The 16,392-nt window shown below is 41.2% G+C and overlaps 1 protein-coding gene across 2 annotated transcripts in view; it reads left to right on the plus strand.

The window, feature by feature from the left end:
• LOC117221593 (temperature-induced paralytic E) overlaps window positions 1-16,392 on the plus strand; it is a 65,213-nt gene that overhangs the window by 26,160 nt on the left and 22,661 nt on the right. Inside the window, exons 3-5 of one of the 2 annotated variants that reach the window (XM_033472671.2) lie at window positions 3,965-4,246; window positions 5,818-6,011; window positions 13,606-13,925. In XM_033472671.2, the coding sequence (XP_033328562.1) occupies window positions 3,965-4,246; window positions 5,818-6,011; window positions 13,606-13,925 (796 nt within the window). Of the gene's footprint in view, window positions 1-3,932; window positions 4,247-5,817; window positions 6,012-13,605; window positions 13,926-16,392 lie in introns of both variants that reach the window. The other variant, XM_033472672.2, reaches the window with a different exon arrangement.

The following is a 16,392-nucleotide window of genomic DNA, read 5'->3' on the forward strand; positions in this document are numbered from 1 at the left end:
ATGCACGAGACTGTTCTGCTAGAAAATATTCTTAGCCCACGACGACTTTCCTCTTTTATAATCACGCGTAAAATGCCGAAAGCTTGATGTAAATTTTGCAAATAATATATCAGAAATTAATAAACGCTACCGGGAACATGTTAATAATAATTTTCCCAAATATCGATTATGACGAACACAGTAATTATTTATTTAAATCGTCGAATTAGTCCGCTAATCAAGCCGGTCTATAATTCTGTTTCTAGTCAGCTGCATAATTATGTTAGCGTGAATTTTACAGTGAAATTTTCTCGTCCGATTTTTCAGTAGCTCCGGTACCAGTTACTGAAACTACGGTACAGTCAAAATTGTCGAGCCGAAGTATAAGCATAGTTAATCGAAAAATCCGAAGAATTTGCATGCTAAAGACGGAGGTCGGAGAAATTGGACGCGGTCCAAAAACTGCGGCTCGGCGCGTCAGTTACGCGTTGCTACCGGAGCTTTCCTCCGTGAAAGTTTCATGGGGAAAGAGCAGGTCAGGGCAAGGATTTCGTAGCCTGCCTCGGGGACCGTCGCGACGTCGTCTTAGTCGTCGTCGTAGTCGGCGTCGGAGTCGGTGAGAAGTTCGCAACAGTTTTCTTGTTTTCGAGAATCTCGAGGAAGTCACCGTGCATTTTTCTTCCCTCGTCAACTTTGCCTCTCCCCGTCTTTTGCGACTCTTCTAAGCGATTTATGCGTTCAATTCCCGGGGTCGTGGCTCTTCCTCTGTATATAGGTACATTCCTTTCGGTTAACTTTCCGTATTCTCGTCTCTGATAAATGATGCACGTCGAAAAATCATTTTTATCGTGTCCCAAGTGGATCTTATTTAAAAGTTTCGCGACATCGCGGGGATACGGTCTCAAAATTGACTACCGTCAAGTCAGATGTACATGGTGTTCCATTCGAAGCAAACACGCAATTGTCTCGCAATTATTCGCAAATTATTCTTTCACGACTTTCGTCTAGTCTAGGATCTCTTTGGTGGTCGAGTTTGTCGTGCTAGAGCTACTTTGTCATTGATCATTTTGTCGGAAAGAAAGGAAATTAATATTCATTGTATCGTAATGTTTAATAGAATTATTGAAATGTGAACCAAGAAATCAATCTTAGCTTCGTTGGTAAAATAATCCTTTCTATACCGGATAAGAGTTATTTTCTCAAACAGTGTTGTTCTTGAATTAGAGTTAATTGAAGTTAGAGTTAGTGTCGAATTGAAGTTAATTTTCTTACGAATAATTTCAGAGATTATCGCGTGATTCATTCGAAATGGAACATTTTGTATATTCTAGAAAATCGTGTTGATCAACGTAAAATCATTTTTATTCACACGACTGTACGTTTTCAAGGAAACTCATTTTGGAAATTTATCCGAAAATATTCAAAATCGTACGGCACAATTTACTGACGTCGATAATTATGTGTGAATAATTGCGAAAAGGATAACACGTTTAACCCTTTGCACTCGAGTGGTGACTCTGAGGCACCGCTAAAATTGTTATATCACGTTCCAAGATAATTGTTATATTATCAAAGTTTAGATTTAAAAAGATCATTAAAAGCCTAACTGTTGTATGAATCGCGAGACTCGATTTCATATGCACAAAATGCACTTTGCCATATAAAATGGAAATGTGAACCAGAACGATTGTTTTAGATTCACAGTTCAAGCGGCTTCGAGTGCAAAGGGTTGAAAGATATGAACTATTCTGGCACGTTCTTTGCTCTCATCGAGTCATTGTCAGTACTTCTCTCAAGTGAATAGAGTCGGTATTGGTCGGACACATTACAGAAACTCGGCGTACTCGGTGTACCTTGAACGATTTACAGCTAAAAATGTAAGTTCGCGCGTAAAAATTCGAGCTCAACCGTAATACAAATTATAATCGACCCGTCGCGTCTGTAATTTGCAGTCAATTTGCCGCTAATCGAGGTTTATTCCCATTAATTGCTATCAACAAGCACGGTTTAGCAAAATATCCTACGATAACATCTTGACGATCGTTAAATAAACATTTGTTCGCGCGCCTGTTTTATAGCCGTAAACGTTAACTTTACAAGTAACTTAAAACACGAACTCGTAATATCTGTCGTTAGTACTGTCTTTGATGTTCACGAAAGCCCTCGTCGCTGTGATTTCACAATCGTCGGTGCAATATTAAGCCGCTTTCGATCCACGAAACAATACTCTGTGTTAATGATTCTCGATGCTTCAAGTTTTCGATGTCTCGAGTTAAACACTTGCCACTTGTACGACGATGTTCGCGCACGAGCTTCTTAAATTCCACGTCTAAGCGGATTCGTGTCTTCTTCACGTGACATATTCGAAGCGATCAAAGATTCCAAGTACGAGTACTCCTTCGATCTGTAGTGGAGCTCTCGATGTGCCCGGTTTTCACGAATGGGTACTTGCTTGCTTAGATAGCACTTGGCTACCAAGATAATGCGCGCGGGGAATGGCTAGTCCAAACATAGTTTTACACGTATAGCATGGCAATTCGCCATAGGAAATTCGGATCGAAATATAATACTAAATTTTTCCGCGCAGAGAGATCTATTTAAATATTCATTGGAATCGAATGCTATTAAAAAAGAACTTGCTTATTTACACCTACATCTTTTATTCTAGATCGGAGATAAAATCGTTGATATTAAAATCATGCTTGTTTCATTTATTAGAAGCTCGAATTGCGATTTAGAAAAAATATAAAAACTCGTCTTCTGCTAAATTTGCCACGAGCGAAGCATTAGTTTAAAAAAAAAAGTATTATTCTGAATACTAAGATAGACTAGAAATTGCAATTACGATTAAAGGTCGGGGGTACAATAATGTCTCTCTAATTGACGCCCAGATTGCGCACAAAAATGGACAATTTGGGAAGAGGAGATACGATTATTCGTGCCTTGCGGTTTATTTTTATAGTTATAAATTAATTGATCACAATTATAAAAACGAGCCGCAAGGCTCGAATAATCGTATCTCCTCTTCCCAAATTATCTATTTTAGTGGACAATCTGAGCGTCAGTAAGGGAGACATTACTGTACTTCAATTTCCCCTAAACTAGTATCACGTTTAGGTTGTCGTAACGATTAGATTAGTAATCGCCCAAGGACTTCGAAAAACCGCCGGCGGCAAGCGAAATGCCGCGAGTCAGTCTCCTACGAATTCTAAATAATTAAAAAGGCCGCGATTAATACCCTCGGAAATTTGTAGCGCACGCAACGGCGAATTTCTCAGTTCGAATCGGCCATTTCTTGGCGGCGGTAGTGCAGTAATGTCTCTCTAATTGACGCCCAGATTGCGCACAAAAATGGACAATTTGGGAAAAGGAGACACGATTGTTCGAGCCTTGCGGTTTATTTTTATAGTTAAATAAATTATAAATAAAATATAAAAAATAAATCCACAATTATATTAGGTCTACCAGAAAGTTCTGTCTGATAATGTCATTGCAAATTTCAATAAATACGCACATATTCGTGTGAGACATATATTTTTGAAAAATGTTGCTCACAAATTGCCATCACGCTGGCAACAGGTCATAAGTAACGACGGAAATTATGAAAAATTTATGAGAAATCTATTATTTCCTTTCATTTCTTAAACGGACAGAACAACTTTCCGGTAGACCTAATAAAAACGAGCCGCAATGCTCGAATAATCGTCGTATCTCCTCTTCCCAAATTATCCATTTCGGTGGACGATCCGAGCGTCAGTAAGGGAGACATTGCTGTATTTTCTTGCGACAAGTCGCTCGGACAGGGGAAACACCAGGAACCGGGAGCTCCATTGCGGAGACACGAATTTTTCGACGTGCACCAAAAAAACTCTGTTCGTGATAGTCGACCGGATAGTCAACAAGTTGGTCTTTGTCTCCCCGTAAATCTCGTCGTTAACGAATCTCTTTTCAAGCATCGCGTCCATGAACGATCCGTTGAGTCCAGGTACGAGCAACTGCTCATGGACGTCCTGTAGAGAGGGTTGCACCAAGGAGCTGTACGATTGCACGCAAATACGCGTCAACTACAAGCTACCGACTAACGTGTCTGAGGATAGCGACGGACAGGTTGAGGGAGGTGGAGCGGTAGGAGGTGTCGAGGATGACGAAGACAGCACGACGATGGGAAAACCGCGTTACGAGCGCTCCCTCAGGGAGTACGATTACGTGGAGGAGGACGACTTCCCCGAGGACGATGAAACCGGACTGCCGAAACCCTTCCCTACAGGTATAAGACGACGTCCGGATGTGTCTGTAATCTGTAACGTCGCATAATTAACAAAACTGCTCGAACCTATTTAGCGGAGAAGTTCGACGTTCAACGTTCGCGTCGTTTAACCCTTGGACGGCGGACGGATTTCACGACTCTCCGTGCCAGCCGTTTGTCACGTTCCAATTTGATCTCACAGATTTTTGTATATTTACATTTTGCCACTTTGAGTGCCGCGTCTCACGGAAATCGGAGCAATCGTTCGTTCGGATTAAACGCCAAATCGAAGCAGTTAAAGAGTATGAAATCTAAATGGAGCGAGAAGATCGAGTTTAAGCGGTTTTTCACAATGTTTGGTGTAACAGTTGCTCCGTGTAATAACGTTATTTATTTTATCATTTATTTTGTCATGACAGAGTCTTCGTAATTTCTATAATTGTAAAATGATGAACCGGTCATTTGACGATAGTAAGTTTTGTGTTCGAGATGAACTTGCGCCAGAAAGCTGAACTCTTCGATCTTTTCCTTCCCTCGAATAGATGGAATTTGATTTTGAAATTTAGACGAGAATGTGTCGGGATCATAATCAACCGCCATCGAAGTGTTAATTTAGACAGCTCGCATGTGTGCATAATAGAGCGATGCTTGGCGAGAATTGTTCTTGAGGCAGTTTTTCGGATTGCAGCTTAATTCGAATAGATTCTCGCGAGCTGCCTCGAAAGATCTCAAGATCAATTCTCGCCCAGTAAGGACGAACCTCGCTCTAATGCACAGGCCTAACAAGAGAAATATTTGGTTAGCTCATGAACGTGCTGGCTTCTCGCAGTATGTTTCGCACGAAGAGATGACCTATGTCACACTACGGTTGACCTATGTTCCTCTTTACCTTGGCTATAGCCTTAAGTCATTTCTGTTTGAGAACCTCGACTGCATCGCGTGCTAGTCCATTTTTTTTCTTTTCGAGAGAGAAAGTTCAGCTATTCGTCGAGAAAATACAAATCTGAAAAGAAATCTGAAAAGAATCCCCGCGTTAAAAGATTCCGGCGTCAACTATATCCGACCGATCTAACAAATTACTATCGGCGAGTTGAGACAACGTTGGTCCTAGGCCTTCGCTAACGAAGATACATTTAATTCGGCAATTAATTCCAGCAGCGTTCGATTCGTAATTTCGTAAATCTGTTCGGGCGGAATTCGTAACACAGTGCGGAACAGTTTCCGTTCGCTCCAATTCACGATCATGAAAGTGTGCAAAGTTCTCTAAACTGGAATTTCGCGAACGGTCGAGTGGCGAACGGTGTTCCAGCGGCCATTATGATTGCGGCACTCGAGACCACTCGACACGTTTCCGCTAACGAAATATAATAGGAAAATTCCTCGGTGTTTAGATTACGGAACCTTAATAACCCAGCGAAAAGCAGGATGTCGGGTATGTCTCCGTTTCTCTCACCCTCCCAGCCTTCCCCCTCGTCTGTCCCTTTTCCTCGTTCCTAGCACGCGCGAGACACACCCCGACAACGTCCACTTTCTCTTATATGGAAAATCTGTCCGCGGACACGGTCCGGACGATAACGAGGCGAAGTTCGCAGGTCTCATGGGCAACGACTCCGAGTGGTATTTCACCGGGGCCAAGCTGTTCCCCAACGTAAAAGGCTGTGGATACCCTCCAATGCTGAATTGCAGTATTTTCTACCGGCAGTACTCCATCATAGGGCAGAACTTTAGCTGTTACTACTCGAAAGTGGACCCCGGGATAGTCATCAGCGACCTCGACATGTGGCAGGTCTCGACGATTTTCTATGTCATCTTTGTCTATCTGCCTGTTCTATCATGTTCCGTGCTGTGCGTGTGCGTGGCCCGGAAGCTTGCGCCCCTCCCCCCACTTCCCCACGCGACAGGGCCACGCAACGCGCGCCCACGTGTGTCATTTAATTCACTTTACTTTGCGTTTCAACACTTACCTCGTAATACTGTCCAGAGCCGGAAATCCATCAGCCTAATCCCTCCCTTGATTCGGTCTACTGGTACAACGATTCGCCTGTCTTTTAGCTGAATTGCAACTGCCAGTGGGAAGTAGCGAGACAACGGAGTGCATCATTGCCTTGTCTTCAACAATGACAAATTTTCTAAGCATTCGGTTCGATAATGAACATTTCCAGCCAACTTATTTTTATTGTGTTTAGCCCTTAGCGCTCCGAAGCGCTATATAACCTTGACATAATCTTGACATATCTTTGCTATTTAACCCTAGAAAGATAACCATATAACAACGTACGTAAAAGATAACCATACGCTTCAGAGGCGCATGCTTTTCTAAGGCGTCAATTTTATACTAACAATGGATATTTATTTAAGTTAATCTAGTCATTTTAAAGGTTTGGCATTATTGTAAAAATAAAATGCATTTATATTATATTTTTTTATATTTTAAGTAATTTTAAACTTAAATCACTAGACCTCTATGAAAAATTAACAAAAATCAACAGTCTTCGCAGGCGCCTCTGCGACGTAGGTTATCTTTCTCGGGTTAATACGTAATAATTCGCGAAACCATGCTAATATTATTCTCGTTTATTGTACTGTCCCATTCAGAAGTATCATTGTTTCTTTCAATATCGCCAATTAACCGAAGGGACAAAGTACGCTTTGCAGAAAATCGAACAAAATGGCACGAAAATACAGGATCAGGTTAACCCTTAGCGCTCCGAAGGCTCCGCTACGGAGACATTTGTCATTTGTTCCGTAACTCCGAAGGCTCCGCTGCGGAGCCAAATGTTTTTAGCATACGTTATCGTCGGCGTTAGCAATTGTTATCTTTAGTTAAAACGTGCTAAGTCTGTAACATTACGATTAAACCATTTGTTGACCTTTTCTATGGTTAGCAACATGGAGAAAAATAAATATTACGATGAGAGTTTAGAGCCGAGCGATACCGAAGACGTATTTGATTTTGAAGAGTTAAAAGACATTGTGGAAGACAATGTTGGTTATGATTCTGACACTTCGAGTAGTAGCAGCGAAATTATACTACCAAAGAGACGAAGAATGAGAATTATTGAAAGCGAAAGCGAAGATTCGTTACAAGACTTAGACGAATGACGTGATGTTACGGAAGAATTACATATTCCAGATAGAATACCTTTCAGTGTATTGCCACAGGTCGTTGGACCACAAGTTCCTACGAACATCGAACAGCCGATACAATATTTTAAATTATTTTTCACGGACGAATCGGTAAATGAAATTATAAAGGAAACCAACGATTACGCAGAAAATGTTCTAAACTTGAAAGAAATAACTAGTAACTCTATTTGGCAAAGTGAATACTGTGACACTTGTCCAAGTAAACCCAGAATGCGCATTGGAGATTGTTACCAAAGATATCGCACCATGGTGAATTACAAAATTTAAAATTTCTCTTTTATTTACAATAGGAAAATGTATATTTATAAAATAAGTAAAATCAAATGCATTCGCAAGGACGTGTAATCTTCTCCGCTGAAAATAAGACTTCCTTTATCTCGGGCGCTCCGCTCTAAAAATGTGCCGGAGTTGCTGGTAGGCAGTACTCGAGGAACGCGCGGAGCGCTAAGGATTAAGAAGTAACGCGTGTTTTTCATAACGCGTCATTGAACGTCGACGGTAACTATAACGTTACCCGAACTGTATGATTGAGCTGTCTAAAAAAATACGTCGGTATTTTTTGCCGATATTAATCGAGCACGTTGAAAAAGGGCGCCAATCTTAAAGATTATGGCGAACATTCCACGCATATATTTACCTAACGAGCTTCCGCTAAAACAGATGGATCGAAGAAACGGCAATATACCATAGAAACGATGGATTTTTAGTAGCCATATTCGCCGACGATGCCGGAACTCGATATTGCCAAAAAGTTGGCAGGAGAAGGCTGAAAACTGTTTAAAATATCTGCGAAAGATAATTCCGCAGGCGTATATAACTTGTCCTAAAATATTGCTAGGAGCTTTCGGGACAACCTAATGGCCCCCAAGGAGACTGGCGTAGAATTCCGTATTCAGACATCTGCATGCGCCGCGTCGCGTCGTGCCGCGGCCCGGCGTTTCGGCGGCGGTAAAAAGCGCGGAACACTTACCGTGAATACAAGAAATCGACATGGCGGATGAAATGCCGTCGCAGCAGCACACCGATTACGCAGGGGACGGAAACGGGCGGAATCGATTTTTACGGCGATCGAGAAGGATAAGAATCGAATCTCTCCGCGCTGACGTGTCCTTTGCTTTCGAGCGTAACCGGGTTACCGTGTTCTAGACATCGCCGATTTACGCCCATAGATCGTACGTACACGAGTCACGCGAAAGTGGTCTTTTACGTGTGTGTCTTCTGTACGAGTTTATTGTCGGCAGAAACGTCGGCCCGTGAATCGATACTGCAGGTACCTATTGAGGTCATAGTGCATTATGCAACCAAAACCGCGTTTCCTCGCCTGTAAATGGTTAAGTACGTAACAGCGCTCATTACTCGCGGCGATCCCTTATCTCCTTCAATTGGGACACATGGGCTGTCAGCCGCGAGCCCGGCCCGAACTCGTCGATGACGGATTGCTAGCCGCGAACCGTGCCGCGAGAAAGAACGACCGCGAATGCATGGGGAGTGTTTGTAGCTTCCTCGTGCTTGGTACCATCTCCCTCGCTTTCAGTCGAAGAGTACGAAAATGAACAATATCTAAGATAGAATGAGAACCAAGATATTAGGTCGATGCGTATGAAATGTCGGACTTTTAAGCGAACATATAAAACTGCATATCTTTTTTCAGAAGCTGTTTATTTAATCAAAATATGCTCCATTCGCTTCGACACACTTTTCCCAACGAGATTTTAATGCATAGATGCCTGTCTTAAAGAAATGCTGATCTTTAGAATCGATAAACTCTGACATGGAATTTTTCAGACTGTCTTCATTTTCATACTGTTTAGCCCGTAAAAACTGTTCGAAATGTTTAAAAAAAAATGAAAGTCGGTTGGCGAAAGATCCGGCGAATAAGCTGGGTGCTGCAAAATTTCTTATTTTAATTCATTTAATTTCGCAATTGTTTTGTACGACGTGTGCGGCCGAGCGTTGTCGCGGAGAAGTATTGGGCCATGCCGATTAACAAGCGATGAGCGAATAATTTTCAATTTTTCATGCATTTCATCGATGTACTGGCAGTACTTTTCGGCTGTAATTGTCTCCCCAATTCGAAGGAATGAGCAGTGAATTACTCCAGTAACATTCGTTTCCACCGATGCTTTCAGAGTATCATTTTTCACAGACGTTTTGGGTCTCCCACGCGGTTCATTTTCTAGGGAAAAATCACCAGACTGAAAATATTCAAACCAACGCTGCACTCTTCGATCGTTAACAGTACCCTCTCCAAACGCCTGGTTTATATTGCGTGCGGCTTTTGCAGCATCATTACCAAGTTTACACTCGTATAACGAAATTACACGCGAATATCGGTTGACTTCGTATCCTCGCGAAATTCAAAACAAATAACAAAACGAAACACTTTTGAGAAAATTTTCTTTGTTGAAATGTGACTCTGGCAATGGACAGTGTACGACTATAAACGAGGTTACGCCAAAGATAAAAGCATAATGAAAACAGGGAGACAAACGTTCACACGTGAAGAAAATCCGACATTTCAAGTGCACCACACAACCTGATAAAATAAGATAAGAATAAATTACTAAGAAATTTTGCATTGTAAATCTACTGCACTGTAAATTCTGTACTTCTATTGATCTGTAATAATTCTGCACGGTAAATGTACTGTAAAATTTTCGAAAATGACCGTCGTGAGATCATCGTCGGTAGATAATTATTTGTCGAATGTTCCCGTTTCATTGGTCCGGTACTCCTTGTTTCAGACCGAGAAAGTCATTCTTTTTGGCAACAAATCAGATTGTTGAAACGCGAGGAACCGAATTCCGTGTAACGTTACGATATAAATCGTGTTACCTACGAACCAGATGGAATCTGGCGCGGTGAAATTAAGCCGTATAAATTGCGACCGCCGACATTGAAAACGTGGGGCGCGGCAAGAGAGCGAGAGAGAAAGAGGGGAGGAAGAGAGAGAGAGAGAGAGAGAGAGAGCAGGCGCGAACAGAGAAATCGAGACGGTGACATCTGAAGTTGGAAAACGATTTTCCGGCGGCGCGGGCACAAGGCGCGCTGAAATTCCGTTACGTTTACGGAAACGTAGCCGCGGGATGCCGCGGCTGACGCACAATGCATTTCAAGCGGATTGTATAGCGGCACGACGACGAGAACGGAAACCATCGAGCCCAATGAAGCTCGTGGTGCCATTGGCCGGAAGAAAAGAATGCTCCTCGCGCCCGAGCGTTTTCCACCCGCGGAGTTGAATCCAGCCCGGCGGCTGGCTGGCTATTATAGAAACTACGATAGCATCGGGGAGTCGTCGGAAATGCTTGCCACTCTGTACGCTACGTGTGTCAATTTTCGAAATTAACAGCGCCCCAGAGCCGCGCTTCGACAGGCCGAATATCGCGAGCAAAATGTTGTTGGGAGGCTCGGGTTTTCATGCGGCGTGCCAGAATTCCAAGGGAAGTTCGGCAACTAGACGATTCGTGGAAATTTTCCACGAATTAGTTCGCGCGAGGCTAATGAAGGAAACATTTTGTTTGCCCGCGGCAAACCGGTGAGAACCCTCGCCGTAAATATTTAGGAAACTGCACAAGACACAGCAGAAGAAAGTTAGATGAAAAATTATTTTTTTTCGTAGTTTCCCCTTTTATTGGGAAACTTGGTAGATTACACTGTCCGACACGATTTTTGATTTCCTATAGCCACTGTGAAATTCTTGTGGAGCTTCACTCCCCGATCGAGGATCCGAAAACCGAATTGCTTCATCACCCTCAGTTTTTGAAAAAAAGAACGTGCTTTTGTAAAAACCCAAAGTTTTCGACAAAAATGAAGTATTGCATGAAAAGTAAAAATGTTAGAAAGTTCTAATCGGTCTCAAAAGATAGAGGAAAGTTTCCCGAATATAGTGGCATGCGATTTATTAATTGTTTTTGGTCCTAAATAGCAATAAATTAATGTCAAAGTTTAAAAAATTGTCGACATGCGCAGTTTCTGCGCAATATTTTTGTACTTTTACGAAAAGTTGTTTGTCCTGCGCAAAAACTCTACCCAAGATCGGATTCTGTAAACATTTCCGTAGAAACAACGGCCTGGTAAAAGTGTCGGGACGATGTACATTTCTAGTAGATCGAGAAAATGTTCGTCGGAAACATGTACACGACGTTTTGCCGCCATGTGCTTCGCTACTCGTTTCTCTCTGTCCGACAGGGCCGAAGCTATGCGCAATCAACACCGATGGAGGGATCCAATAGGGCACCCACTTTGCGTGGGGCGTGCCACTTTGAATTTTTTTTTAGTACTTCAATGTGCTGTTTTCTTTTACATATTTCTGCGGATAATAATCACGAAACCGTGAATCATAAATTAAAAAGTACGACAAACATGGTTTTAGGAATATAGAAGTACGATTCTTACTTCTATAAGATCGTTCTATCGGGCCGTTTCTTCTTCAGAAATGTCTACAGAATCCGATCCTGGGTAGAGTTTTCGTGCCGAACAAAGAACTTTTCGTAAAACTACAAAAACATTGCGCAGAAACTGCGCGCGTCGATAATTTTGTAAACTTTGACATTAATTTATTGCTATTTAGGACCAAAAACAATTAATAAATTGCATGCCACTATATTCGGGAAACTTTCCTCTATCTTTAGAGACCGATTAGAACTTCCTAACGTTTGTACTTTTCATGCAATACCTCATTTTTGTCGAAAATTCTGGGTTTTTACAGAAGTCCGTTTTTTTCGAAAACTGAGGGTGATGGAGCAATTTGGTTTTCGGATCCTTGATCGGGGAGTGAAGCGCTACAAGAATTTCATAATGGCTATAAGAAATCAGAAAAAAAGTTTGATTTTGTCGGACAGTGTTATCGGCGATAAATCGTAACAAAGAATGCAAGTTCGAATTAAAATTTAAAGAGGATTTTGGAGAATTAAATAGTAAGACATTTGATTCGATTTTAAAAGACTTCGTTGAAAAAATGAAAGCTTGTGCAAGGAAAAAGATGAAAAGATTTTGCTGGAAGAAAGATGTTGTGTACGTACAAAACTCGAGGTGCTATTGTATAATATTAAGCGAACATTGAAGAATGCACAGAAAATCACGGACAATTCCACAGTCGAGTAAAACATGCCTTTCTTTCTCCGCAATCAAATTGCTTCTATTTTGAACGAAATAATTGCACACGCTGTACAGAAACGACAGAAAATACTAAACGCTACATACAGTAATGTCTCCCTTACTGACCCTCAGATTGTGCACAAAAATGAACAATTTGGGAAGAGGAGATACGATTATTCGAGCCTTGCAACTCATTGTTATAGTTGTTGACAATCGATAACCATAAAAAACGAGCCACAAGGCTCGAATAATCGTATCTCCTCTTCCAAAGTTGCCCATTTTTGTGGACAATCTGAGCGTCAATTAGAGAGACATTGCTGTACAATAATGTCTCCCTTACTGACACTCAAATTGTCCACTAAATTGAATAATTTGAGAAGAGGAGATACGATTATTCGAGCCTTGCGACTCGTTTTTATAATTGTGGACAATTTATAACTATAAAAATAAACCGCAAGGCTCGAACAATCGTATCTCCTCTTCCAAAGTTGCCCATTTTTGTGGACAATCTGAGCGTCAATTAGAGAGACATTGCTGTACAATAATGTCTCCCTTACTGACACTCAAATTGTCCACTAAATTGAATAATTTGAGAAGAGGAGATACGATTATTCGAGCCTCGCGGCTCGTTTTTATAATTGTGGACAATTTATAACTGTAAAAATGAACCGCAAGGCTCGAATAATCGTATCTCCTCTTCCAAAATTGTCGATTAGAGAGACATCGCTGTACTTCGAAATATTTTTCGAACGATACGTCCATACGTGACGCAACGACGAAAGCACTTGTTGACTTCGGCAGAAGATGCACGAAAAGAGGTTCGCTCCTACTTCCGACTGGTGAATAATCCATAAATGAATAAATTTCTCCTCGAATTGGAAAAAAAAACGCGGCAGTATTTTTAGAATTGCATATTACGTTCATTGATACGGGTCCCGCGACTCGACTGTTACCAGTAAATCGATTCAGAAAAACGTTCGTTCTTTCGTGTACCCGTTCCCTAATGGTCCCTGCCTCCAGGCAAAAGAAAAAAAAAAGAAAGAAAGAAAGAAGGAAGGAAGGAAGGAACGTATGTATTGGTGTCGAAAGCTGGGAGGTCAGTTCCCAGGAAGAATACGTGCGACATGTTCCCCCAGGTGTACATGAATCTGGTGTACGCGATGGCGATTCCGATACCGTCTTTCATAATCTCGGTGATATACCTCACCATCGCCTACTTCAAGATCTACAACGAAGAGGACGTGGTCCTCGTGGGCGGCGAGGAGGGCGAGGACGGCGGGGAGGGTGAAGGTAGCAACGCGACACCCCTGCCATTGACGAGCAGCGCCCTTACGCCCGGCAGCGAGGCTTTCAGGGAAGATCTAACAAGCTTCGGGTATCAACTGCAAATCGCCATGGCCGACGACGTCAGCAGGGACAAGCTGGACGAGATACCAAACTCGTACTCCACTCAGGGGTAAGCGGTCAATTTCGACTAAAAATCTTTCATTTTATGGCAGCCCGAACGCGGTCAACCGCGGGCTGTACGATCATTTTCCAATAGACCAGATCGTTTTGCACGCGCTCAAATTTTTAGTTCGATAAACGAGCCCGAACAATCCGACTAATATTCGTTTCAATGAGGAAACATACTGAATTATTTATTCGCCACCTTGATGAACTTGGTCATTTGCAAAAATAAATTCAACCGGTTCTTCGATTCTGTAGAACTTCTTCGTGAAATTCTTTATTACAATTAAACCTGTTTTTGTGCGGTAAGTAGGAACCGCAGAAAAAAAAACTGCACGATAAAGTTATTCAGAAAGTTCTTAAATAACTATGACAAATAATTTTTCATAACATATTGAAGAAGACTAGAACATTTTTTTTACGCGGTGGAGAGAGGGACCACATAAAAGTCTCACTTAAAAAATATGTCAATTTTAAACATCGTCATAGTAAATATAAAGAAATTTTCAAGATGTACATAATTCGATACTACTCGTCGTAGTAGTCCAAAACGAGCATATTGCGACGAACTGTGGTGCGTAACCGCTTTCGTCACTTGAAGATATTAGAGTTGATTTATTTTTTTGTTTGCAATTTTAGTTTCTAATGCAATTGTCTTTTTTTCACTTCTTTTTTTTTTGTTACGATTATTTATTTGAAGGGAGTACTTTTGTCTAAAAATAAAATAAAAATCATAAGAAACTATATCTAAATAGAAAAAATAATTAATTCACCTTTAATGTCACTGTAAAATTAATCCTATCTTAATGGTCAGAAGATACAGTGATTCGCATTAATATTCGGACACGATATTATTAGAAAAATTATTGCTTCCTTTTATCGTTTATGATTCTATTATTGAATCAATTGTTTTTTCATGTAATAAAGCACTTCTTAGAGTAAGTAGAAACATAAATTTTATTCATTTATTGCACATGTTATTTTGTATAATAAGCGATAAACAAGATTGTCGGTAATGAACTAATGTTATTAGATGATGCAGTATGTATTGAAATTGGCTGATGCAATAAGTATGAAAATGGCTGATGCAATGTCTGCATACACACTGATAGAAAAAAAAGTGATGCTAGCACCTTTGAGAGTGACATAATCTCGCAGCGAACTTACATATAGCTAATAGAATCTCGATACATATTCATATACCGCATAAAAAGATCGCATTAAAAAGACAGTACAAAAACTGGTTTGAATAGTATTCTACTTTATTGAATTTCGATGAGAAATTTAACTAATTCTAAGCACATTTATAAAGTCGAGGAAGATTAAAATAACGATATAACCGACTTAATTTACTTAACCGCTTTGATTCCATGGAAGTGTTATATCCCAACGCCGATACTGTACGTATAAAGTCATAGACGCGATATCTCGCGACGTAATGCCGCTTGTGCGATGTCACGGGCGTGTTATCTCGCGACGTAATGCCGCTTGTGCGACGCCACGGACGTGTTATCCCGCGACGCAATGCCGTTCGTGCGATGCCGCAGACGAGTAAACACGCGCTTCTGTTTTTGCTCTGACTATGGACACTTAGCTTGCTTCTATGTTGTGTCAATGCAACCAAGCTTTTCCGAATTAAAGCTCTCGGATAAAAGCGTGTTTACAAAACAGAAGCACGTGTTTACTCGTCCGCGGCACCGCATGGACGATACTGCGTCGCGGGATAACACGTCCGCAGCACCGCACAAGCGCCATTACGGTCGCGAGATAACACGTCCGCAGCACCGCACAAGCGGCATTATGGTCGCGAGGTAACACGTCCGCAGCACCGCACAAGCGGCATTACGGTCGCGAGGTAACACGTCCGTGGCATCGCACAAGCGGCATTACGTCGCGAGATAACATGTCCGCAGCACCGCACAAGCGGCATTACGTCGCGAGATATCTCGTCTGAGACCTTGCATAAACAATATCGGCGCCGCGACATAATACGTCAGAATGTGATCCGTTATAGTACCAATGAATCTTTAAATCTCCATTACATGTACAAATTACTTCATAAAAATTAGTATAATATACAGTGCCCTATGTATATTGTTCACTCGAAATATGTGCCCATAATTATGAAAGTGGTCTAAGTCAAAATTTAAAAAAAAAATGAATTTATCACTTATTTCACACGACATGATTTTAAACTAAATTTATTCAATGTAATTTTTACGATATCGTCAAAAATGAACCTTTAGATAGTAGTTGTAATTACAACGTTATACGGAATTCATTTAGTGTTAATTATGAAAGTGGTCTAAGTCAACATTACTATGAATTGATCGAAAATTGTAGAAAAAGAAATACATTTTCGATCAAACGAATGTCGCAGCCGGATTTTATTTCAACGAAATCACTTGAAAAATCAATAACAAGGAGAGTAAAAAATACCGTGGGCGAATCTGTCCCTTGGCTAAAAATTCAAT

Source organism: Megalopta genalis, chromosome 7 (genome assembly GCF_051020955.1).
Source record: "Megalopta genalis isolate 19385.01 chromosome 7, iyMegGena1_principal, whole genome shotgun sequence".
Lineage (NCBI taxonomy): Eukaryota > Metazoa > Arthropoda > Insecta > Hymenoptera > Halictidae > Megalopta > Megalopta genalis.